At 38.8% G+C, this 27,747-nt stretch overlaps 1 protein-coding gene across 2 annotated transcripts in view; it reads left to right on the forward strand.

Annotated features, from left to right (window-relative positions):
• Nucleotides 1-1,730: 1,730 nt before the first annotated feature.
• myo1ea (myosin IEa) overlaps nt 1,731-27,747 on the forward strand; it is a 52,392-nt gene continuing 26,375 nt past the window's right edge. Inside the window, exons 1-5 of one of the 2 annotated variants that reach the window (XM_044165910.1) lie at nt 1,731-2,116; nt 19,281-19,424; nt 20,568-20,657; nt 21,483-21,577; nt 25,800-25,887. In XM_044165910.1, coding sequence (XP_044021845.1) covers nt 2,114-2,116; nt 19,281-19,424; nt 20,568-20,657; nt 21,483-21,577; nt 25,800-25,887 — 420 coding nt within the window. In that variant the 5' untranslated portion in view covers nt 1,731-2,113. The remainder of the gene's footprint in view (nt 2,117-19,280; nt 19,425-20,567; nt 20,658-21,482; nt 21,578-25,799; nt 25,888-27,747) is intronic. The other variant, XM_044165816.1, reaches the window with a different exon arrangement.

Here is a 27,747-nt window from a genome sequence, read left to right on the forward strand (position 1 = left end):
TTTGCTTCCCACAGGCATTGTTGTGTACAAGTAAATCTGATTTAATGTTTGGTAGATATATAGAAATCAAACAACCTCACATGACACCATCTTTTTATGCTGGAATTACATGTTAAGTACTTTATGCCTGAAAGTAGATATAGAGACAAAATGCTAAAAAGAATGCCAGCATGTTGATAATAAACATGATTTGTGATTTTATGATGATGATTTATGAAAAGTACGTGGATGCCTACAAAGACTCTGTTGATCAAATGTATAGATTTTTCATAATGCTCTTGGTAAATGCCCTGCTGTGATCACAGATCTAAATCAACAATGTTCTAGCCAATATTTTCAAGCGTTTTCATAATGTGTTGTCCTACAATGTCCACTGGGTGGTGACAAAACACTGCACCCACGGCATCACCGAAGCTCTATGAATTAAGCTTATTTTGTTCATACATTATAATAGCTCTATTTGTTTGCTAGTGTTACTTGCAGCATATATATATACCTTCTGTCAATACAAGTGGAAAAACTGTTTTTCTTCAAGTTAAGATGAAAAATACTGGACGGTATATTTCAATACAAGTGAGTCTTAAACATGTGGTGAGCAATCCACATTTTTTTTAATATTCATCTTGTAATTAGTTTTGTGATGTAAAAGTATATCTAAAATAAGACTCACACACACTCACACACACATATGTCTACTGCGTACAGAGGCAGCCTGTTAGACAGGTTACACCCAGAGAGTCGCCTCACCGCCCAACATCATTTCAAGGCGAGCCTCGGCTGCTGGAGACTGGTTGTGAGAAGTGGATATCAGTGCCACCCATGCACTTCAAAAGAGGTTTCCTAAAAGCCTTTGAGTTGCATTTTTATCTGTCTGAGAAGGGAGTAGGACTGAATTACTGTACAGAATTTGGGGACTACCTTTTTTTTAAAAAAAAAAACTCATTTATTAATAGACCATCTTAAGTCAGAAGATTAACCTATAAACCTATAAATCAAAGGACATGAACTGGATATATGCCTGTGAAAGTGAAACACTGAGTCACTGGGATCCCCTGTCCATGTATGAAGTTTAAATGATTATTCCACATGCAGCATGTAAAAAGGAAAGTGGCTCCTAATATTGTTCTTTCACACACTTATCAACTTGGATATTGCATATTGCAACAAAATATGTTGGTCACTGCTTAACTTGACAGAGGCTAAAAGGTTTAAAACAAGTTTTATTTAGTTACATTTTTATTTATTATTTATTTGTTTCACATACATAAATACAAAACACATGATGGAAACTCATTAATAAATGAGTACGGAAACATACGAAACTACATATAAATAAATACATTTTAAATATTGTGTTAAAAAAATTGTACATATAAAATAAGTGTAGAGTTATAATTAAAAAAAACATTTTGAAAACTTAAATTTTAAAGCACATAAAGAGAAAAGTGCAATAAGTTGTGATAAATGTTGGTATACTCTAATGGATGCACAAACAAGAGAGAAGGACAAGTAAAAACAGATTAGAAAAACTATTAGAGGAAATAGTTTTTACTGTTAGTTTTTACAATGTAACCTACATTAATGTACTTTAGGATATACAGGACAGCACACACAGTAAGTGAAAAGAGAGTTCAGGTTTATGAGGGAACTGATGCTGAAATATTTTTATCCACTTGTGTCTGTTGTTAGGAAGTCCCAAAGCTGCGCATGCCCAGTTGTTTCACTCCCAGTAACTAATGAATATTTAAGCATATTCCGCGTTCAGCGCCCTTTGATTGGACCTTCTGGCTTAGTTTCCTGTGTTAAGTTTTAGAGCAGACTTTTGAGGGCACTGGCCCCCCCACATCTTACCCTCTAGCTGGCTGTCTGAACGCTGCACCGCCGCTGTCAGTGTCTGTCTGCACGATGGACGGAGGACACCGCTGAGGAGCCGCATCCATGCTTCCAGGAGTTTATCGGGACTATCTTCTGTAAACTTGGATTTTGTCCTCTGGCTTTAGGTTTAGCAACTAGAGTTTTTTGAAACAGTGTGAACTTCGTCGATTTTCGCGCAAATATTGGCTCTCGGGTAATACGACAGAGAAGACTGCGACTGTTGTGTTGACGGCAGAGGATGGTGAGTGATATTTACACTGCCTGAGATAATATGACACGATTTACAGCCAATATAATCCAATTATTTAACACAGCGGCACTGTTGCTACCTTTATGGCCCAATAGCTGTAAAAAAAAAAAAAAAAAAAAACATAACAAAAAAAACACACATTGGTAATAAGTATATAGTCAACAATATTCAATTTAATAAGTCCCAACAATTAAACCTGTGTTTTAAATAGTGTCAGTTATGTTATGGTTATCTCTAAACACTTTTTTCATTAAACAAATCTAAAATTATCCTCAACTCTAGATTCTATGAGTTTACTTTACAGATTGCTTCGTTGCTGCCTTGCTGTGGAAAATGAGAAAAGCTACCTTTTGTTGGTATTTCTTTAATTATTAAAGGTAAAGTTTTTTTTGGCATTATTCGGCCCATATTTACCATCAATCCCACAATCAGACAACAGTGACCTCAGTCTGTCTCTGACTCCCTGCCTCTCTCCTTCTCTGTCTTCACCCTGACAGTCCCTCTGACAGTCATAGACTTTTTATGGGCTGGAGTGAAAGTAATTAGAAAGCACTGACCCAGAGCTGTTGGATTTGACTCCCTGAGTGATAACCAAAGAGATGTAATGTCATTTAAAAACATAAGCAGTAGGTACAGTCCCTTCTTGGTTACTGGTTGGTTAGCCAGGGAGCAAGTGTCAGGTGGAGTGTGTGTGCTGTATGTGTGCACCTGTGTTTGTGTGTGTGTGTGTGTGTGTGTGTGCATTACATGGAGACAGGTTTTTCCTGGTTACTGAATGCCATCCCTGCAGCAGACACGCCTAGAGCTAAGTTGTGGAGGAGGTTGTGTGGCCTTGTTGTTGTGTTTTGGCAACAATTCCTCAAGCCACAGTCTTCTGTGGCAGAGTTCCCACTTTGGCTGCTGAACACATTAATACAGCTGTGATGCAGCTTTTTAGCACATTGTCTTTGACAGTATATTTATATTATGAAAGACAATGCCATATTATATTTATTTTATATAATTGTTTTGGATTTAAATATACCTTCAGGAATATAAAGAAAAACGCTTTAAATTAACAGAATAAGTGAGCATCCTTCAAGTTATGAATGGCACTGTACTTATATAGCGCCTTTCTAGTCTTTCTGACTACTCAAAGCACTTCAACTACATATTACATTCACACACCAAAGGCACAGCCCTCGGGAGCAATTTGGTGTGTGTGTGCAATTTTGGGTTCAGTGTCTTGCCCAAGGACACTTCGAGGGAAGCTAGGATCGAACCGCCGACCTTCCGACCTTCTTGGTGGACGACCCGCTCTACCACTAAGCCACAGAGCCTCTTGAATAATCTCACGTCTGCGTACAGTATGTTTCATGCTTTATAGCATCTTCAAACCTGTTGCTTTGTTCACATACACACAAACAATGTCTATTTAAAACAGGTAGGACTAAAACCAGTTAGCATTCTGCCATCTACAGTGTTTTATTGAACCTGTAGGTCAGGTTGCCCGGAGACAAACCCAAAGGACAAAGGCTGCAAAATATGCAGACAGCACAAAAGAGCTTTTGCACTTGAGCCATGACTAAAACTTATAAGCAGGAAATGTAATATCTTCTTGCTTAAATTCTGCTGTTGTGGAGTTATCGCTTACACACTCCGTTAAAGTTGGATTTTTTACTGCAGTATTTTTGTGTATTTCGCTCATATCGTTGCCTTAATTTTAGAGTGAATGAACAGCAGCTGTTTTCTTCTTGTGAGGTAACTTGAATGACAGCAGAAAATACTCTACCCAGCGATGACAGAAAATGTAACATCTAAACTTAAAAGACAAGGAAGGAAGTTTGGTCCAAATAAATGAAAACCTATTGTAGGTTTTGTCTTTACTGATTTATTTTAGAAGAGGTTAAGGAGAGTATCAGCTCATGTGGAGAGTAGAAGAGAGAGAAAATAGTCTGATTGTCATCCTAACAGTCTGGAATAGCAGACACCAGCATCACTCACTGGTTCCTTCTCTGCCAGACTCTGAATAGTAAGTCAGTATGACAGCAGATGGTTTGCATTAGTTTCTCCTACAGGGAGGTGGATACTGAGTAACCCCCCTCTCCCTTCATTTCAAAACTGGCGCTCCATTTTCAAACCGATCACTGCTGCAGAGATTTGCTCAGGAATTCAAGCCCTCTCTTTGAAAACAGGACAAACACCCATTCTGTGGAACTGGGGAACTCGTTAGGCTTGTCGCTGTGGTTCAGTACACTCACACTCATCTTGATCAGTTCCATTCGTCTTTATTACCAAGCTGCAATGATGTTTTTACTGCTTTGCTGTTTGTGATGACGGACCTCATGAGTGTTGACTTATTCTACTGTTGCACTTGTAAATCATTTTAGATAAGAAAGCATATAAATTGCACATTGTAAATTCAAGTTGTCTACTGCCATCAAGTTTGTGAGCTTTTCACTTTGTATGAGTCTGCACTTGAGTCAAATCTGGTTTTACTTCTTTTTGCAACTCATTTTTTTTTTGTTTTCATTGGAAATGCAACATTTCCATTATTATTTAATCTTTGAATTTATTACAAGCAGATGTGGTACTATATTTTCCTGCTTTAGATTTTGTTGCACATGAGCACATATAGTGATGAAAAATGTTCATGCAACAGAAAGCCTTTATAGTCTTAGAGATGGATGCCACACTCGCAGTAATTTACCCCATCACTTACCTCATCTTCTTAATTGGCCAAAATATCTTGTTTTTTTCATGAAACTCAGGCATGGAGCCATGCATCTGCCTTATACTGTGGAACATTTTGCAGTTGAATTTTTTAAATATTTTTTTATTATAGCACTATATCTTCCTGCACAATTCCTCTGTATATCTGGATAACTGACATTTTGGTTATTGTTGGGGTAATTTCTTCTTATTTATTTATTTATTGTTGTACAGTAGCTGTTAGCTCTGCCAAATTAAACGTACGACATGGTGGCATGACACCTTTGGTTTTGATTTTGTTTTATCCAAAATGAGTTAAACATGAAGGACCTTTATTATCATTGGTGGATGTTGCCACCTACAATGAAAGCATATTTTTATATTAATGTTTCATCAGTGAGTTGTCCATTGGTGACATCAAGGCCTCTGGTTTCTTGTAACTGTGAAACATGATAGTCTGAACTCTGGAAGTGGTGAGGTGAGGAGCGCCCAGCGGTTTTCTTTCCTTGTGACTCAGTTTGTTGACTGTGTCCCCTGAGCAGTGTGTGCTACCCTTCCTGTGGCCAAGAGTGCCATGTAGCTCCACAGTTTGTATGTATGCCTCAGCCTTGATTTCAAAAAGACTACCAACCAGGGAAGCCCCGTAGTACCCTTTACTCTATTAGACTACTTACTCTGCTGTAGTTCTGGTGCTGTAGTCTCAACCACTGTGTCTTCACTGCTAATGATGGGGAGAGGATGCAGCTACTTCAGCTGATCAAAGATCGTTCACAAAGCAACTGAATAGAGTGCTGTGTGACACATTTTCTCAGAGATTACATGGACTTGTTCCTGCCTGGCCAATAATTACACAGCACTACAGCATTACACAGAAATGTTTTATGGAGTTATTATGGGGTGTAAATTTAATCACACATCAGCTGAAGTGAGTGTTTTTAGCCATGCTATCAGTGTGGCTCTATGGATGGCAATGTCAGTCGGTCGGCCCACCACTTTGGTCCAGACTGAAATATCTCAATAAGTATTGGATGGATTGCCATAAAATTTGGTGCAGATATTCATGATGACCAGAGGGTGAATCCTCATGACTTTGGTGATCCCCTAACTTTTCCTCTAGCACCACCATTAGGTTGACATTTGTGTTTTTGAGTGAAATGTCTCAACAACTATTGGATGGATTGCCATGACATTTGCTACGCACATTCATACCGGCCTCAGGATGAATTATTATAACTTTAGTGATCCCTTTACTTTACATCTCGCACCCTCATCAGGTCAAAATTTCAATCTGCCCAATACTTTGGTTCATGACTAAATATCTGCAAAACTAATAACATTCCCATCAGCCTCAGCTGCACTTTGTGTTTACTGCTAATTAGCAAACATTAGCATGCTAACAAGCTAAACTAAGATGGTGAACATGGTAAACATTATACCTGCTTAGCATCAGCATGTTACTATTGTCATTGTGAGCATGTTAGCATGCTAACTTTAGCATTTAGCCTTTAATGTTTTAGTTTAGTTTAGTTTATTTTCCTTGTTCTTAGATCATGGACCAAGCAGTGTCCTGTCACAGACACCTATTTGCATGTATGACTTCCCTCATTGTGGACAGGGAACAAGGTCAGACTCTTGCAGCTGTGCTCGTGTTATCTGCTCTGATAGCTTCCCATCGTCACATGCCAGCCCGTGTTCGGCCTCTGAGTCAGTGACGGCCCTCTTCCTCTGTCAAGTGGAAACCTCATTTGTCTTGATGTTATCAGTTTCAGTAGGTTTGGCCTGTAGATTGCTATTGTTAAACCTTACTTCCTAACAGAGACTCTATACTGGCACAGGGAATTAAAATGTCATAAAGAAAGGAGTTTATTGATTTTGATTTTATGGTTGCACTTACAAGCTGGGTTCTGATACTGAGTGTCATTTTTGTTATTCTTAAAGTAATTTTTCTTTTGTCGCTGTTAGCTTTGCTGAATAAGGTACATGAGTCAAAATGGGATGCCACCTTTGGTTTAGATTTTTTTTAAATCCAAAATGTATTGAAGGGCAGTTGTAAGATGTTCAAATTAATATCCACAAGATATCAAGTTGTACATGTATATTTTTGGCACAGACCATGTGGAAACAACTCACAGAATGGTAGACAGTGATCAATGGAGAACTGAGTCAAAGCTTTTTAAAGGCTTATCAGCTGTTGTGTTTCTCTAGAAACACATGAACTAACTGACTGGAAACAAAGTCAAAATTAGATACTTTGAATTTGTTGTCTTTTTTGGCACATGTCCCATGGCAGAGCTGAGTCAGTGCATTTCTCTCTGGAGACTGGAGTGTCAGAATAGTATCCTCTTGAACTTTTTACAGTGTACTATACATGCTCACTCTGCCAGCTAAATATAATACTATACGAGGATAAAGTAGCTTTAATAGAGGGGACATTACAAAATGACTGAACACATTTCCAATCAGTTTAGATTCCTGCTGTAGTTGAATGTCAGAGACCACATGATCCTTTCCCTTAGACTGTCATATTTGGCAATTGGTTGGCTACTCCATGTCATGCAGTAGTCAGTAGCAAAGTTATCAATATGGGTAGTCACTGTACTGTAATGTTATCATGTAAAAACCTTTATTCTCCATGTGGAGTTGTCTTGTAATGAATAAAATATCACTAACAGACCAAAACAAATACTGACTTGGACATGATCAGCATTGGGTTTGGCTGCTTCTGTGATTACTTACAACAGCGAGGGTCACAATAAAATGAATAAAACTAAACAAATGTCTTTGTTTGTGGTATAATCACAGGAAGTTCTTTTCAGATTATTTTTCTTAACTGTGATGAACAGCAAGGTGGATTTACTCCTGCAAAATATGTTTGACATTGCAGTAAACAAATATTAATTTATGAGAGGTTTAATTGCATTTAAATTGACTTTGCTTTAGAAAATGTCACAATTAGAAATAATATCTCTAATAGCAGTTACTGTATGTTAGCAGCTAATGTGCCTATTTGTAATACAGTCTGCACAGTGTGTCTGTCTGCTCAGTTTTAATTGCAATTGGGACTAATGAACTCTTATGGTGGTGGATATCCTTTCACTCTGCTTTTCTTTATACCATACAGTATGATTTAGCAATTAACCCTTCTGATTGGAATCCATTTATTATTCATAAAAGACAAATAAATAAATTATTGATATGAAGCCAAGGAAGTAAATCAAGCTGTAGGCAAACTTTGATGCACTTCTTGTTCTAAGTCACCACTTGTAATTTAGAGTCCTTTTATCATTTCTTGCCTTCTTTTTTAGACACTCAGGATGAACACATCTGTAAGCACACAGCTTTGCTCTTTTGCATATTTTTGTTTAACACTTTTAGCACTCCTCTTTAATTAGGGGAGTTACAGTATGCATCATCAACCAGTGCAGGCTGGTGCTCTGTTCACCACATACTGGGAAGCAGCTCAGTGATTTTCTGATGCTGTCGGTGCATGAATTTAACAGCTGAGTCATTCTTTTAGCTGTGTTATTACTGTTATTAGTAATAACTGTGTGGTGGAGTTGATAAAGTCAATGCCATTAAACTCCCATTCATGATATGCATGCACCACACCCCTTCACCCTATGAACGTGCAGTAGAAAACACTAATGCACTTGTCATCACAGTTATAAATATGCAGTCCAAAGCTTTAGTTTCAGTTACAGTAAGAACAATTAACAACAGTATTGTCATGCTGCCATATCATAGTTCTGTTTATAGAGCCTCTTTATATCTCTTTACAGAGCCTCCTATAGTTTTTTAACAAACTAAAAACTCTTTGTTTACTGGAACCACATAGTGTCAGGAAGATGCATTCTTGCTCTTAGGTTAAAGCACAGAGCTGACCTTGGGTGACCCTTCTCATAGTAACGTGAGGCACCTTTGACCAATGTTAGCCTTTCAGCACTGTACTCAAGACCCACGCAGAATTCCTATATTTTGGTGTGTTTTTTCAGAGATATACCTCTGTTTTATAACTGATTTGCAAAAAAAAAACACAGAAGCAAGACTTTGATACTCTGATACAGCTGGAAGCTCTCACAGAGACCTTTTGGAGAAATTGACTTCAGTAGTTTGCTTCTCTCCTGGCAGCTGTTTGATAAAGTGAGCTGCTACTGTAGCTTCTTAGTGCTGATACTAGAAGACCTTTCTGCCCATGGTACATTATGAAATGCTGGAGGCATTATTATGTAGTCAAAAACGAGCTGAGCTATTGACATTATCAAAGCCAACCTACTTTAAAAGATTTCTTGTCGGCTCAATTTATTCATCAAAACTCAAATTTGATGAGTCCACGATTCTCCTTTTACCTTCCAAGAAGTGATGGATGCATTAAAATAATTAATGAGTTGCAGGAAACACAGAAAGCCCTGCCAGATTTGGTGGCATTTTACCAAACCAACTACTGCTTTGTTGTTACACATGATTCGCTCTGTAAGGATTCTCCTCCCTCTTTAGTTTCAGATTGAAAGTTGCAATTTGTGTCTTAACATGTATTTACGTGTATTCAGTTGCTACTAAGGAAGATGCTGGTTTGGATTTCATTTATTGAAACTTGAGACATGGCTATGAATGAATTTCCACTGAAGATGGGTTGTTTACATTCAACCATTACTGAGGCTGCTTTAAAAAGAAAATACAGTACTTTGTGACATGTTTCTTGTCTAGGATTTCAGCTGAATTACACCCTAAACCACATTGTCTTTGATATTATATTTGATTAGCAGCCTTGTTGCTGTTCATCCCTTTAAGAGACAGATTCAATTTGAGATGGTAAAAATCAGCAGCTCTCAAGTTAAAAGTCATCCAATATCTGTTTACACTTGATCATTATGTCCTCTTTCTCTGGGAAGGACAGTGCTCAGCCCTGCCCTGCAGGCACAGCATTATAACATCATTACAACCAGCTCATATTGCCATATCCTAGCAGAATAATATATTTCTTTTCATTCTTCCTTTGTATGAGACCTCAAGCAGCTCAGATCCATAACAGCGGGAGGAATCTAGACGTGGAAACAGAGAACGAGGCTGGTTGGTCTGGTTCTTTATTTTGCTGTCCCAATTACATGCAAGTGACCTGCACTGTCACCAGTCAAGTTATGAAGTGCAAAGATGCCAAGAGAACTTGCAGTTTCTGCTCCCCCACCATCTTCTACTATGTGCAGGTGTTTATCATTCACAGGGAAAAAAAAGTTTATATTACTCACATTTCCTGTGAGTGGTGAAGTGGGCTGTTTGCATTTATAGGAAATTATTGTTACCAGTATATGTAACAATAATTGCCAGGACAAAGCTTCTTTTGATTGACAAGACAATCCTTCACCAAACTCTGATGAGTGTTGGCTCAGATCACTGCGGTAGCTGCTTTGCTGCCCCGCTGTTTGTATGGAAGTGAGTCACTGACATTGTGGATGTGTTTTAGGGTTGAAAGGGGAATGCTATCCATTTTAAGGCTTCACATATTATTATTTCTGTGTCCCAGTCAATGTGTGTGATTTTTTACTGCTCTTTCCTTAAGTTAGATGTCTGAGAGTATACACTTGAATTTGTGCTGTCACCATGAAGTAAAATCTGAGGCCTTTTAGACAATCAATGGGTCATCGACTGTGGAACCATGAGGTGAAGTTTAGTTGTCTGTCCAAATTATAGTTTATTTTCTAGTTATGCTAACGGGTATGAGCCATAATTCAAACCTAGGTTTGGTGTAAGAAATCACACAAAATGTTATGGCTCCACAAAGTCAGAGCCTAGTTTATTGTCAGCTGAGCGGTGCTGGATTTTATATCCCAGTGACCCCACACATTTGAGGATTAGTTTCTAGCGCTAGGAAAGAGTAGAGGTGTGGTAACAGACATCAGCTGAACTTTGAATAAAGGAAAGCTGGTTGCCACACGCCAGTCAGTGATGTCACAATAGGTGAAAGGCCTTGGACAGATGTGCTTGAATCTGCAATTATCAATTATTTACCAATACAATGAAATATTGATTTTAAAGGTCCAGTGTGTAGGATTTAGTGGCAACTAGCAATGAAGTTGCAGTTTGCACCAATTTGAATACTGCTTGCCTCACCCTCCCCTTCCAAGCGTGTAGGAGAAACTACGGTGGCCGCAAAACTCGCGAAAAACGCAAACAGCCCTATCTAGAGCCAGTGTTTGGTTTGTCCGTTCTGGGCTACTGTAGAAACATGGCAGTGCAACATGGCAATCTCCCTGGAAGGGGAGCAAACAGCTTTAGTCATCAAGCTTTCATTTGTCTTTAACTTTGAGAAATTCAAAGCAGTGCCAGAACTTGGATTTAACTTAACAGGTATTATTCAAAGTTGAATCTCACTGGGATGTCGTGCACTTTCAGTGTTAAACACGGTAAAAAACACAGGGCTCAGTGTCCCTCAGATGTTCAGACTGGATCAGACTTTCTCACACCGTGGGTCATTGCTCCTCTGACACTACACACTACACACACGCGCACACACACACAGACACACACACACACACACACACACTCTGCTTCTTCTACTGATGTTGTACTCCCTTGGAGAGGCCAGCTGTCTCAGTCAGCAGTTTTATCTGCATCTGGTCCGATGAAACACAGTGAGTGATCTTGGACAAAGTGCAAACGCAAGCAACAGAGACCAGGTGGAAATGCTGTTTAGAGGGTAATACCTCCGTAAGCTGTATTTAGTTTAGATCAAACCAGACATGTTTTGGACTCCAACAAGCAGTAGGGGGGGAAAAAATCTGTCAAAATCAACCCACACATTATTGCCTTGAAACATGTGTTGGAGCTATTTCCTGACTTCATTTGGCACTGTTCAGGAGTGGACTGTCTTGGTAGCAATTATATCCCTTTAAGTAGTTTGAAATAGTGTCCAGAAGTAGAACTAGACAAAAAGAGTGACTCATGAAATAAATATCCCATGTTTACTGTTAAACAAAAAACACTCAGATAGGATCAGATCAGAGAGTAGCAATGAACTTACAGAGGTTTCGGACGTTCTTGAGATAGGTAGTCTATCAAAGCAGACATTTGGGTGCCTTTTTTGTTACAGTAGATACCTTGTGGCTGTGTGATAACACTGCTGCGAGCAGGGACTGTTTTGAAAAGTAGTCCTCTTTGGAGCATTCATGGAAGCTCAGAAATCTAATGAGTAGAGAGTAAAAAAAGTGTTGCATTCACAGGGTTTCTGGAGTTTTAGGATTGTTGGAAAAGCAAAGCCAGGGAGAGAAACGGTAAGTGAACAAGAACATCATGAAAAAGACACATGAATTTGGTTGTCTTGCATTAAAGAGGGTATTCTTAGGTTGGAGGACAAAGTTTGGCAGAAATGTTTGAACCTATCAGTGAGGATCAGTTTTTATGATGGATTTTCTATTACAAACAAGTTTGAAATCTGCGTACGTTGGTTTTCACACTGTACTCAAATGAACTGCTGGCTGTGGCTGCCTTGAAGGTAGGAAATCAATCAAAACCCTTATGGTAGACTTTAGAAAATGGTTTTCAGTAGCGTAAAGAACACATTATACCTGCCTGAACATATTCTTATTCTAATCAAATTCATTTCAATCCTCTGACTAAAGGAAGAGATGTCAGTCAGAAATGAAGGTCAAATCAGTAATTTCAAGGCTGTACAAATGCAAAGGTAATGAAAAATATACATAGTGTGTGTTTCACAGAATTTAGGCCCAACCTTCTCCCAAACCTTTAACATCACCAGAGAACATTAATAACCCGATTACCATTGTTGTCTAATGTTAGTCTGTGTAATAATACGTCCTGCTAGTCATGTTTGGAGTGAAAGCAGATTTCCAGTCTGGTATTTTTAATTTTGATGATGAGGTGACCCTTTTGTCTACATTTCGATCACAGATTGGGCCGTTAATGATAAAAATGCTTTTTAGTCTGTAAAACCCATTAGAAAAATGACAAAATGTAGGTCTAAATTACAGCATTTATAAAATTCCTCTAGCTTTAGGTTAGCAAAACAAAACAACAAATGAATTTCATAGCACTGAGAGTCTCTTTGGAAACTCTTTGGAAACTCTTTGGACTTGTCCACCATGACTGGAATTATCCTTAATTTGTGCTATAATTTGTGACACATGTTTACCAAATTAGATTACTTGGGTCTTTGTCCTTGGCTCTTTCACCAACACAGCCATTGGTGAATACTGATAATAATTTGGATACAGCCATCACATCTGAATCACTGATGTTTGCCAGTTATATTGTGCCCTAACACATTCACAGCCATCTTTAAGCAACAGCATCCTCGTTTCTTTGACCACCAGTTGCTCTTTAACTTATAGAAAATAGAGATGAAGTTTGAGATTTAAACATCTCAAACTTGAGTTTTTGGCTGCAAAAACAAATTTCAACAGTAATATGTTGTCATACAGGCACTAGTGCATAATATGAGAAATAGGTGACGTGTGTGTAAGGTCTGATTATTTGTTGAGAGGAGAGATTATTATTTTTTTCACAGCCAACACAATTACAGAAACGTACTGTGTATGTGTAGATTGTCAAAGATATAATTTTATGATAGGAACTATTTTGGAACATGACATTTTAAGCCAGCATTGACTTTAGAAATTAGGTCAAGTTAACTGGTGCATGGTGGCACTGCTAATTAATACATGAGGGCTTATCAGACATGGTGTCTCTCCTAAAGCAGTCCGTTCCAGGTCGAAGTAAAAGTCACATCCACTGAAATGCTTTGGGCATTTTCCTGTAGTCGCATTCAGTACATGACCTACAGTATTAGTCCGCCTTGTAGCAATAAGAAGGCGTGTGTTCTTAAGCCAGATTTAGCTTGAGAGGCTTCAACTAACATATCCTGCAGAAGGATATACAGTACTTTGCTTCATTCAAAATGGCTTTTCTAAGCTGAGGATGACAACCAGGAGCGTGGTCCTGTATAGAACCTCAACCTGTTTGTGGCACAAATGAGCCCTCGGTTGTTTAGATATTTGATTTACCTTCATCACATGTGGTCAGCTTTACATATTTTTCCTCTGTCATTTGCCTCTATCGAAGTTGTACGATTTCTCCAGACTTTTGGTTCAGATTGATTAACGACTTTAGTTGCTTCTTATTTTAGAAGAGAAGAATTCGTTCTCATGGCTTTTGTCCAGATTTGCCTCAGAGGGCAGAGCAGAAACGTAGTCCTAACACATGGTGGACTGTGTATCAAATCCTGGTGTGGAAAAGGAGAACGGCACAGAAAGGAGAAATGAGGGGAAAAGTGCCGCTTGTGATACTGACTCAAACCCAGCCATTTCCTGTACCCTGAGCCAGAGCTGCTCAGCACTCTCCATATATGGTAATGGTATTTGCATGAAGGGAAACCCTGGGCTTATGGATCAGGACTGGTATTGAAATTCCTTTTGTATTAACTTCTGGGAAAAGGTCTGGTCCCATAATTTGGTTTTGGATTATCTGATTACATTTGATCCTCAGAGGGAAAACTAATCAAGTCTAAACTGTCTGCTCGGATTTCTTTTATACTTCCTTCTTTTATACTTAATAACTGTTGTCACGGTATCTGTCAAAATATCATATATTTAAATCAAACTGTTTCCAAACACAATCTATTAGTGATGTCGTTTCTTTGATGAGTCAGTGTGTTGCCGTGCTCAGGAGGAAGTCTGTGGTTCCATGGCGATGGTGTTGTTATGGTCACCATAGACTCCAGTTGTGCCAGATGTCCCCTTTGTGTGTGTGTGTGTGTGTGTGTGTGTGTGTGTGTGTGTGTGTGTGTGTGTGTGCATACACTATGACGCCTTCAGTAACTCAGACTTCAATCTGTGACGATGGGATTTCTTATCACAAAACCTACAAAATACAACTAAGTGTGAGAAAATCTCAGTCACACAATCTGCAGTATCAGAAAATGTTTGACAATCATTCATTTTCATTTTGTATGGATGAATATAAAATTAAATTTGTTGGAGGATTACTGGTTAGAAATTTGGTTCTTTTTGTAACCAGTGACGCACATACTTCACTTACTTGGACACTTTGTGAGCAAATCCTCCCTCGCTGCCATCGGGTATTGATGGGCTGTTATTACGCTTTACCTGCCTGTAAGTGATTACTGAAAATAATTTACTGTATTCTGGCAATTTAACACTGGGTGTTTATCTTTTTTTATTATTGTGCTTATTGTACAGTATGTGTGTTGTTGTGTTTGGTGTTTTTGTTTTTCCTAAACAAATGTAAATAATAAATAATATAATATAAATAATTCCCCTTATGGATTTGTTGGGTCTCTGTAAATAATATTATAAAGAGTACGGTCTAGACCTGCTCTACAGGAAAAAGTGCAATGAGATAACTTATGTTATGAATTGGCACTATATAAATAAAATAGAATTGAATTATAGGCATTGATAAAGTTGTACTGTATGCATATACAGCGCCTGGATACTTCTGTAACATCAAGGTGTGACTATAGGTTTTAAAAAAGGAAATATAGGAGTTAGTGAGCAGCATTGGGTTATGCTTGTTTAATGACAGTGTCAGCCACATTATAAGAAAATCCTGAATTCAGTAAAACATTTAGGAAAAGGGTAATAAATATATAAATAAATCATTTGCCAGATTCATAAAAGGGCATTTTGTTAAGATGGCCAAACATCTGCTGTTAGTGTAACTCATTACTGTGTTGTTAGCTTTTCACACAAAGTGTCTGGATTGAAACCGGTGGAGCAGCTTAAAGTTAATGGCAATATAAAGAAGCATTTTCATGAACAGTTACTGATTCAAAACCCGGTATGGAACAGAAATCTTTGTAGGGGAAGTGACCCTCCACCCCAGCTCCCTTATTATGATCACTTGAGTATAACGACCCTCAACCCCTGGCTGCTGTGGTGCTCTTCAGCAGCCAGCAGCAGAAGAGTGTAGTTGTTTCAAGCACCTCCCAGACGTCTTTGTGTGTATGTGTGCACCCCTCCCTCCCTGTGCAGCTACTCCCTTAGTCCGCTGCTACACGCAAGAATATTTTCTTAGTCCTCTTGCCTCATTAAACAAGGCCTAAATCAAAACAGATGAAACAATCCTCAGAATATTTGACGTTCACCTCCTACGTCTCCAGCTTATTACCTCTCCCTTCTTCAATCTGCACACTTTCATTCCAGACATAGCAGAGAGTGCAAATATAGCGTGTTCAATTGTTTTCTCTTTGTGGTTGGGCCAGCACTCTCTCTTAACGTCTGCTTTCAGAGAAAAGGTTCTCATCTCTCAAAGTACTACTTTTAATAAGTAGGTAGCAACAAAATAACTAGTTATTTCCTGAATAAAAAGAACATTTGATTTTATGAGTGATTCATGAACAGTGAATACAGGGTTCTGGACATTATTGAGGCCCAGTCAGCCCCTCAGAGGACAAAGTAAATTCATATAAACACAAATCTATTCTGATAGATCTTATAGTATATCCTGCGTAGGTTATGGGCTTTTCTTGCATGGGTAGTGCCCTAAAACACAGGGAAGGCAGCTCTTGCCGGCCCCTGGAAGTTTCTCAATGTTCACATCCACAATCTTCAGTCCAAACACATTGAAAACTTGCCTGCAACTCTCTTATTACACTTAATATTATTTACATATTAGTTAATTCTACTACCTCTATTTCTGTCTACTCTGTATAAATTACACCAATTGAATGTCTGTTCATCCTGAAAGAGGGATTTCTTCTCTATGGCTCTTCTTGAGGTTTGCCTTGTTTTTTCCCTTATTTGAATCGAGGGTCTTAAGTGTCCTAACTTGTACAGGTTGTAGAACCCTCTGAGACAAATTTGTGATTTTGGGTTACAAAAGCAAAATTGACTTGACTTGAATGCAGATGTTTGGTGGGATACTTATTGTGACTGTCCACAAAACGCTAAATGATACAAGAGTTCAAGTATGTTTGTGTGTTCTTTGCCTGTTCCTCCTTGTGTCTACCTTCTTTACAACTTCTTAAACTCCTGTCAATATCCATCTATGTTTAGATTTCCCCCTCTCCTTTCACTAATTGTCAGGTGTTGTTTTTGTTCCTGAGAGTGACATCATGGTGTCATCCTTGTTAAGGAAGGAAGTCAGCATCTCCCTCTGCTGTACCTACAAAGCAGTAAAACATGTTAATGGGTGTGATCTGAAGAATTAATCAAGCTATAATTTGCTGCTTCCCTCCTGAGGGAAAATACCCACTGAATTAGGCTGAAAAGCTGTTAACATTCCTCACCATCTCCCATGCTATGACCGAGTCTGTAAAGTGGTTTTAATTTTGCTGTTGTAAAGAATAAAGTCACCCTGGAGGATATTAAAAGCTTGCTGGACCTCCTCCTGGGCAAGTAATTTAGAGTTAATTACTAAATGCAAAATGACTTTCCACGCTTTGTTTTGTACTGTGGTCTTACTTTGTGGTCCTTGATATTACCAGGGTTTTGCTCTTTGCTGTTTCATATACTTCTATCTATAAGGGCAACTCACTGTATTTATTGTTTTTTTACTCAGTTTTTGGTGTTTTTACTCAGTTTTTGGTGTTTGTAGAGTGATTGTTTACACTGAACTACTAAAGATTATGTTAGTCAGTGGAAGTTCAGACTATTGTGTACTATATATAAATATATATTATATTATATTATATTATATTATATTATATTATATTATATTGAAACCAGCAAGACTCCACAATCTCTGAAAGTCAAAACATAAAGTAGGAAACCAGAATACAGTTGAGGTCTAAAGTTAATTATTGACGTTGGAAACAACAGTTGAGAAAACATCTGTTGTGGAGCTTTCGATCATATAACATGATCTTCATCAGCAAATGGACTGTGCCTAGTTCTCATGGAATTGTAGATGTTCAAATTTCAGTTTATTGAGCATTTTAAGGTCTGCTTGTACATCTTGGCTTAAAAGCTGAAGTTAACTATTGACCTTGGAAACAGCAGTTGAGTAAACGATTACACCACAAGGTCCATTTAGTAGCTGAGTAGAAGTAGTACTTGTAGTGATACTAGTATTGAGTAGTGGCTTTAGCTACTTAATGGATCTTGTGGTGAGATTGTTTATTCAACTTCTGTTAAGTAATGAACTTTCTGAGGCTGCACATAAGCAGAGTGGTGCGTTGAGCTAAATGCTAACATCAACATACTAACATGTTTGCAATGAAAAGGCAACAGGCTGATGCTAAGAAGGTATAATGTTTACCGTGTTCACCATGCCATAGCATGTTAGCATTTGCTAATTAACACTAAACAGAAAGTACAGATGAGGCTGATGGGAATGTCATTGTTTTTGCAGGTTTTTAGTCATAAACCAAAGAATTGGACAAATTGAAAATTTGACCTGGTGACCTCAGGGGTTCACCAAAGTTAATAGGATTCTTCCTCTGGGCACCATAAATATCTGAACCAAATGTCATGGCATCCAATAATTGAGAAGACATTTTACTAAAAGCCAAAAATGTCAACCTCATGGTGGCGCCAGAAGAAAAGTCAGGGAATCACCAAGTCAGTAGGATTCATCCTCTGGGAACCATGAATACATGTACACAATTTCAAGGAAGCCCATCTAATAATTGTTGAGATATTTCAGTCTGGATCACAGAGGTGGACTGTCAGGCTGATATTGCCATTCAAAGAGCCATGCCTCTAGTGTGGCTAAACATATAGATACGTAATATCTTTTTAAAACAATATATGATCTATACAATTCTGCTACATAAAGTACAGTATCTTGCTGTTAAAGTATGACTGAATGAATTATCTTTTTTGCCTTGACGGTATTGTTTAGATTGACACTCAGTTCCTTCCTCCCCCCACACTTCCTCACTAAAGAGGGAGGAAGTCAAGAGTTAACTTGTGTGTTGACTAATGTTCTGGATGCTTTCTGTGGCTTTGAGTGGTTCTCCGTCCAGGAGAAAGAGACTCACTCCTTGCAGCACATTGTGACCCTCGTCCACAGTAGCCAGACAACACTGACTCATAGCGCATGATGAATGACCTCAGTTCTCTGGAGACTCACTCAGCTAAAACAAAAACAGGAATGTAAGGAGAAACCAGATTGTTAGGATGTGGATAAAAGTTGGGTCAGAGCATCTTTAACACTTGGACAAATAACACAAAGCACTTCTGGGAATCTGACCTTGCATTATTTCTAAGTAAACACAGCTCATCATGCTGTTGGGATCAGAAAATGTGCACACTTGACTTTTTGGTGTGTAATAATAATCATTTTCCCCATGGCTTTCATTTTGTCTGATTATCTCAACAGTGTGATAAAACCACACTACATCCTCTGAGTGTGCTTTAAAGCCGCAATTCATTCACGTAGCAGTGCGTCTGTGTCACCTTGATGTCAGACTCTCGATTAGTCCACGCCGTCTCTTTGTGTCTTTCTGAGTGAACTAACAATTGTACATTGTGTGTGTTTTGTTTTGCAGGGGAGCCGGGGGCACTACCGGTACCACTGGCAGAGCCACAATGTCAAACACAGCGGAGTGGATGACATGGTGCTGCTCAGCAAGATCAATGAGGACGCCATCGTGGACAACCTCAAGAAGAGATACATGGATGACTACATCTTTGTATCCTTTGCTTGCAAACGTAGTTCGCACCCCAGCGAGAAATAGCTGAGCCCTGCGTCATCCCTGCTATTCCCAGAATACTGTAGCTGAATGGTCATTCACAGCGTCATTGTAGCAGTGAGTAATGGCTCAGTGTTGGGAGGTAACGCCTTCCCACTGAGACTCCGCTGTGTGCAGGGGGCAAAGGGCCTCTCTGTACGTACCTTCACCCAGACCTCTAACTCCTGCTCCTTCACCAAAGTCAGATTTACTTTAGTTTTATCTCACTTTGGTGCAAAATGTGAGCAAAATGGTGTGAAAAATAGCAGCTTGCATAATGGAGAAGTCTACAGTTTTTTTTAATCAGAGCTGCTATCGTTTTTTGAGCATCTGTAATTTTTGATTGTGGGAGTGGGTTTAAAATGGTGTGCTGAGAGCTATCATTTTCATACAGTACATCGCACAAATACTAGGGTTAGGTTTCTAAAGAGCAGCTGTGGCAACATACACACATAAGCTGTTCATGACGTGAAATGAGTCGATGAATGAATGAATAACCCCTTTGAAAAGCAATGCTGAGCATTCACAAAGCGGCTCATTACATAATCCATGCTCTGGCAGTGCTCAGGATTATGAAGTTTAGTAAATGCTGGCAGTTTTTGGTTCGACATCTCTGACTCAGGCCTTTGATTTTGGTCAATAAATAGCCGTAACTGTGAGGTCTCCTTGCCAAGGCTGTGGGTCACTGTAGGCCACCCACAATAGCAGCTTTATTTGCCTTGAGTGGCGTTTTGGCTTCAGGGCATAAAACCTCACAGTGTTACATGGTATGTCTATTCTCTGTCATTTGTAAGCACTGGATACTTATTTAGCCTCAGGCCTGATCACTAAATACTTCACTGCTGCACTGTTGCGCTCTCTTGATGTCATGGCAGCATTAGATTAAGTCATTTCTTTCCTATAAGTTTTATAATCTCTTTGTAAAAATGTAATATAGATGTTTTGAAACTCTGTTACCATTAAAAACCATTAAAAGAACATTTTTATAATTTATACACAACTTTTGCACTTCCAATAAGTTCAGATTTTAATTTCATGTTGTTGTTGTTTTTTTGCTGATTTGTTTGGCTTCACTTTATGATCTTTAATATACAACCTCATCAGACATATATTGGTCCTGTGCTCATCTCCATCAACCCTTTCAAGCAGATGCCATACTTTGGGGAAAAAGAAGTTGAGATGTATCAGGGCGCAGTAAGTAGGATATTATGTGACCTATGAACACATTTTAAATGGTTTCTGTTGTCAGAAAGATTCAAACCGGAAAACTCACTCACATACTATAAAAGTACTGATGTGCCTGGGGGTTTAAGATGGCAACAGTGTGAAGGACAAAGGCTTTGAAATGAATTGGGTTTGTTGCAGTGCGAACTTTCCAGCGGGCTGGCACAGATGTTGCTGTCAGAAACTTGACTCAACCATGAGAAGACTTGGCAGTATCTTAACAGAACAGCCTGTTCGAGTCTGCCTCCTCTCTTGGCTGGCCTGCTGAGAGTGGGCTTGTCTCTTTAAGCCAGGAACACACTGAAAGACTTTTAAAATCCTAACTGACTGTGAAAACACTCAGCATCACACATGCCAAATCTAACAGTTTGGCAGATTGTTGTACATAAGTGCACTGGGTTTAGTTCACTAGGTGCTCTAGTGAGTATTTACAGCAGTAGGACGGTGTACTGTATGTGGAATTGAGTCAAAACAAGCTACAGTGCCCATGTTTATCATAATGCAGGAACACGTCACCCCGCCCAACATTGTGGCTAATTGATGTGTTTCTAATAGTTTTTTGACAACAATGCAGGTCTATGACACAGAGGAATAAGCTCTATTAGACTTTGGCTACACAGACAATACTTGTTCATAAAGAAGAATCAGTTTATGATTGGTTTTGGTCTTTTCATTTAGAATATTACCAGATGTATCGTTTAATGTGTTTCTGGCTTTAGTTTGGGAACTTCTACAAAGTTTTTACAAAAGCTGTTTTAGCACTTATTTTAACTAAATAATTTTTTCAACTCTCAGGCTCAGTATGAGAACCCTCCTCACATCTACGCTCTGGCAGATAACATGTACAGAAACATGATGATTGACAGTGAGAACCAATGTGTCATCATCAGGTAAGAATTGCATATCATTCTCCACCTTCTTTACGTATCATGAGCTAATGTCATGTGACAACCAAAATATGTAACAGCATGCGAAAGAGACAGCATTTTATTAAATTCTCCTTGTAATACGATAGCTTTTTAATTGATTGAGTGTTCAAAGTGTCAGTGAGACAAATCTCTAAATGTCCAGTATGGGAGACAAAGGCTGGAGATAGTAATCTGTACAATGTGATCTGTGAGGTGTTTATAACAAAGCTGAACTGCAGCCAAGCCTCTGCATGTCATGATAATGGCTGGGAGGGGGGCAGGCGAACAGAACAGGTTCCACCACATCACTTGGTACAGCTGACTGACTAAGAGTGATGCGTTTCATAAAAATATCTTTCATTTCGTTTTCAGCTTCTGTGAGTGGCAAATGGGGGGGGGGGGGTGCCCAAATATGAAAAAGTTTTCTTTAAAAAGAATAAAAAAAACAGGAAGAACACCTGCATGAGCTTTAGCCCAGAGTCTCTCTCTCCTATAGATTAAGGGGATTTTTAGATAGATTTGCAGCCTGTTTCAGTTTGCTGTTGAATGTTTTTGAGCTACAAAGCTGCAGAGAGAAAAGTGTGGTGTCATGATTGGGGCTTTATCCTATGGCCCAGTCACCTGAGCAGAGCGGTTACTATAGTGCTTACCTCATGATGAATGAGCCCTACTTCAGCACTTTTGCCCGTTGTTTGGACAGCCAACAGTTGCTAGTTCAGTTTCCCACATAAAGGCCCTGAGGTGGATTTTGTGATCGACTAAATCAGCAAACAAAAGCATGGAAGTGGTTTTATGATGAACCAGGTCTCAGCAAACAAAGGCTGCTGTGAACTGCTGGCCAGGCAGTGTGGTCAGCATCGGCCTGTGTTAGCGCTTTTTCACATTTACTAAGAAAATGTGTGAATTAACCATAAGGGGAATTCGGGATGCAGTGGTAGAGCAGTTTTGAATACTCTTGCTGGGAAATTGTGACCTTTTTCCTATTTATTTAGTTTATCTAGATGCCATCTGCTCACTACAGCATGTGACTGGTGTAGCTATGCCTAGACATCTGAGACATCTGGATCAGATATTAAAGGGATGAATTGGAGCAGGTTGGTGTTATCACTTTGGCACACCCCATCAAACTCTTAGATGAAATCAAAACTTTTGTCATCTGAGAACCGACTGCTTCACATCTGTTCCTAGCACAGATCAGAAATACACAATCGCTAAGTTTGTCGACAGTTTCACAGAGAGCCGTGATTTTCTGTTCCTCGAAGCAGGCTTAAATTTCAGTCTTTCAGTCAACATGTCACCTGAACAACAGCTCCTTAAACCTAATCCTACAAAAAAGCAGGTTTTTTCAGTGTTGGCTGGCTTATTACCATAAATCTTTTTTTTAATGACCGTCCATGAGTCGGATGTGGATGACCCTCTTGATCCTTCCTCAGCTGTCGACTGACTCTTGGTTGATGACTTTGATCCGATCCTAGTTGATGCTGTGACTGGTTTTGATTCAGTCTTTTGTCCGGAGTCCTTGCTGTTTCACCGATATAGTGTTCCCCATAGCTGTTGCACATGATCTAATAAACCAGTCTTTTTCTCCTTCCTCTCCAAAGAACTGAGGGCAGCAAATTAATTATTTTAGGCTAAATGGACGATTTGATTGTCCTGCTTTGAAATGGCCCGTCTTACTCCTGCTGGCTTGACACACAGCAGATCAGAAACTGAGTCGTATCAGCAAACACTAAACTTTAGAATGTGTGTCAGACAATAATAAAAGGAGGTGAGGGCAGTACATTGATTAACACTTCTGTTACCAAACCTGCGTCACCATACCACGTCATATAAAATCCTACTCTACACTGCACATAGAGTACCATTTTTGAAAGCCCAGATGGTATCAGTACTCCTAAGTCATTTTGCTTCATTCAATCTACTCATTTTCTTTCATAAAATCTACTGCAATAAAAATTGCTTTAATAACACAGCTTAATTAATTAATTATAGCTTCAAAAGTCGGCAGAAGTCAATTAATCACAAACTCTTTTTGGTCGATTGGTTGTTTGCCATTTCAAGGTTTGTCCATCAATTTGAAATTGTAAAATATTCCTCAACTTCTTCTGGATTGTTAAACTCGGCCTTAAAACAGATGGCCACAGGCTCCCATAGCTTGAACACAAAAATAAGTTGATGTTTTTAAGGCACTGGGAATATAACAAGCTTTTGCATTATCACAGAAGAAATCTAAAAGAGTCCACTTAACCATACTGTACCTCAACTAGTTCTGTGGGAATGCAGTGTGCCTTATTAGATTTAAAACCACCAAAAGTAGAAGTCAGTGTTGACTGTGCATCTCTCTCATAGCTGATGTCAGTAATGATTTATGAAAGTTAATGCTTAAACCTCCGTGCCTGTGCATTGCATTGTTTAACTCATGCCCTTGTTTGGTTAATAAATCTCTGCGGAAGTTAACAATGCCTTCAACATTTCAGCGGCACAATGAGACTCGCCCATTTGGGGGGCTCAAAATGGGACTCAAACTCCCGCTGCAGCTTGTGTTGAAAATAGCTCTTCAGAGAAAAGCTTTCATGAGGAAAAACAATGCTCTCAGATGGAGCTCTGGAGTATTTTCTGAAAACTGCAACTCAGCATATCAGTTTCTTGAGTAGAAAGTGTGCATTGAGACAGACAATGCAAAAGGATTTGGAAGAAACGAGGAGGTATATAGGGAGAGGGTTACAACCATATAGAGACTGCTGTGTAACAGAGTGGCTCCCATGACTTCCTCTGGCAGCCTCTAACAGTCTGCAGCTGTGTTTCTCACAGAGGCATTACCAACCTGACTCTACTTTAAGGCACAGAAAGAAAAAAACAGACTCCACTGTCATCCACTGCCAAACCACATATGTCAAAATAAGTATGACACTGGCAAAGTGAAAGGCAAGGAGGAAAATAGACAAGTGTAGGGTGAGGGAAGAGAGATGAGGGGAAAAATCTGTGAATGTGACAAAACAGAATTAATGTCTTTATTGTTGCAGCATTCGTCTGTCCAGATGTGCTGTGGCCTAACACACACTTTGCCACTGAGTTGAAATTTGCTTCTAGTTGCGCAAAACACATTTTGGTTTGTACAGTAAACAGAGTGTTTGCACATGAAAGCAGGATCTGGGATTTCACCTGTTTATTCAGCAGGTTCAAGTATAACTGATGACTTCCAGGTCATCTTTGCTTGGGTTTGCACAAAAACACACCAACACATACATAAACCTGCAAATTGGTCCATTGCAATTACTCTTAACCGTCTAAAGTGTAAATGTTTGATGCTTATGAATAAGATCAAAATTAATAGTTGTGACTTGATTTAAAGCAGGACTTTGACCAGCTGAATGAAGAATATGTATATTTACTATCCTGACTGGTTGAACCCGGAAATCAAAAGTATCCTCAAATATTATCATGACAATGTTTACCACATACAGTGGCACAAAACATCCTGTTTGCTGCTGTGTGTTCAGACATGTAAACACCACCTACAGCTTAAAAACTATAAGGCATTATTTCTCTTATTTCTCTTTCTCTCTTTTGAACATGAATCTAAAGATACTGGCTTGACTCTCTTCTTCTTCTATGAAATGTCATGCACATGCACAGGTGCTGAAACTTCAAAACCGATACATAAGACAAACTGAAAAGTCTACACACTGTGACTCAGCGTGCCAATTGTTAGACACCACACCATAAACAGGTGGCTGTTAATACATCCATGTAGGCATTAGACTAATGAATCAACAAGATACAGCGGGAAAAGCACAAGGAAATAAACAATCATTACAAAGTGTCCCTCATTGGATCCCTTGTGTTTTTGTAAAAGCTAACAGGATCAATCAAGCTCAGAGAATGGTGCAACAAAAAAGGCTTTTTTCGGTCCGTGGTAGCAACTTGGACAATGAAAAACGGTTGATGTGAGAGACTGAAATCAATGGCACCATGAAAATGCATGTGCAGTCGCTCAAAGCACATAACTCACTGGTCCTCCACACCAAAGGCTTAAAATACCAAACAACCACCCAGGTCTGCATGAATCACTTAACTTGACGCCTGAGCATATATCAGGTGTCACATGCTGTTAGTCAGTCCATCAGGTGGATGTGAATTTGATTCAGAAGCTCAGTTTGCATGTATGAGAAAACACGTGCTTAAATTTGTATCTGTTTTTCAGTGGAGAGAGCGGAGCAGGGAAGACTGTGGCAGCCAAATATATCATGGGCTATATCTCCAGAGTGTCAGGGGGCGGACCCAAAGTACAGGTGAGAAGAGCTGCTTTTTTTTGTTTAGAGACAGTATGTAGTAGATGCAAAAGACGTTTGAGATTTTTGTGATGTTGAGCTGCATAGATGATGAATGATAACTTGGCAATAATTCATATTTGAAAGAAATATTTATTTTGGTCTTTTGTGATGCACAATTTTATGGTCTGAATTAATAATTAAAAGCAAATACTTCATTTTAATGAGATTTTAGGTATGAAGAACTCACAGGGATACTAGTTGAAAGTGAAAATGTATAAAGATCACTGCTCACAAAAAAGGCTTGTTGGATGTACTGGAGCTGAAATTAAATGTAAAATGATGAGAAAAGCATCCACACACTTTGATCTGTGCAATATTCACTCATTGAGGAAAGCATTTGGTCAAGGATCTTTAAGTTGAAGAAGGTTGGCATGTACAGATGCTTTTTCTATCATTATTTGTATTACCATATATTCAATGGAGTGGAAAATTTGATTATGTAACATTTTCAAATGAATGGGTATCTCTCTACATCAATATAAATAATTTCTTAGATTGTATTTTGCCCGTCCTACTTGTAGAATCATTCACAAATTGTGCAAATAATGTAATGTCACTGCAGCCTTGTATGAAATCAAGCAACCTGTTGCTACTTCATTCCTTCACCTTAGACCCAATCCTCCTCTTAACATCCTCATCTTTATACCCCATTATCAGCCCATCAGCAGCCTCTTATTCGCCCAGCCCCCTTCAGCCATCTGGCAGCCCCCCAAACCAGCAGATGTCCAGTTCCTAAGCTTGATCAAGATCTAAAGTTTGATGAGGAAATGCCTGCACCATGATGGCAGTGGGATATTTATATTTAATCCACTCAGAGCTCCTTCCACCAAGGCAACATTAGAAATCATCTTCAGGCTTTAAATTGAACAGTAGAGCTGGTAGTCTGGCTGGTTAGACTTAATCCCGTGTGTTATGCTTATGTAGCATTAGCATTGTTGTGAGTGTTCAAAGTTGCAAGTTACAGTATGAATGTACACTTCTAAAGCTAGTTATGAAAATAGCCCTCTTGGTATTGTTTGTTTAAACAAATTTGGCCATTGCAGTGCACGCACACACACACACCCACACACACACACACACACATATATATTTTGTGTGTACTTTCTCTTCCAATTCACATGGTTCCCTTCAGCTTTGCACACATTGTGCTCAGTACAGCACATGCATTCTTATGCAATGTGTTTATGGTGTGTGTTCACACATGTGTGAGAACAGTTTGGAATAGATAATAATTCCCTGCCAGTAACATATCTGTTCATCCATCTGTCATCTTCACAAAGAGGAATCATATCTATTAATATTCTCACATAATTAATAAAAAGAAAATCAAATATAAAATCTAACATTTATTTTAACATCTTGAGACCATGTTAGAAATGTGTTCTCACTTTAAATTGTTTTCCCTTGGATCAAGTGTGTTTTGAAGCTCCATAAATACATCAAGTCAAATATATTAGTGTAGGAAGAACCTCAGCATGCAGTGGAGAAGTAAAATATGATACAGTAGTAAACTTATAACTGTATGAATGTCTATTAATACCTTGAAGTGTGAGGTAGAGTGTTTATTTTTTCCTTTCATACAGGACTAAGTTTAGTCCAAGAAATAACTTCCACTCAACTTCTGTGTACAATAATGGATGTGGGAATAGCTTTGTCTGCTGTTCTGATTTAAAACTGTGTGTGTGTTTCTGACATGTAGATGATGTCCTCCAGACTTTGTGTGTCTGTAGATCTGCATTTTGTGTGTGTGTGTGTGTGAGTGTGTGAAGGGCGTGAAGTGTGGTATCTCTACCTGCTGTACAGTCTGTCTATGACGTA

This window comes from Siniperca chuatsi, linkage group LG1, assembly GCF_020085105.1.
Source record: "Siniperca chuatsi isolate FFG_IHB_CAS linkage group LG1, ASM2008510v1, whole genome shotgun sequence".
In the NCBI taxonomy this organism is placed as follows: domain Eukaryota; kingdom Metazoa; phylum Chordata; class Actinopteri; order Centrarchiformes; family Sinipercidae; genus Siniperca; species Siniperca chuatsi.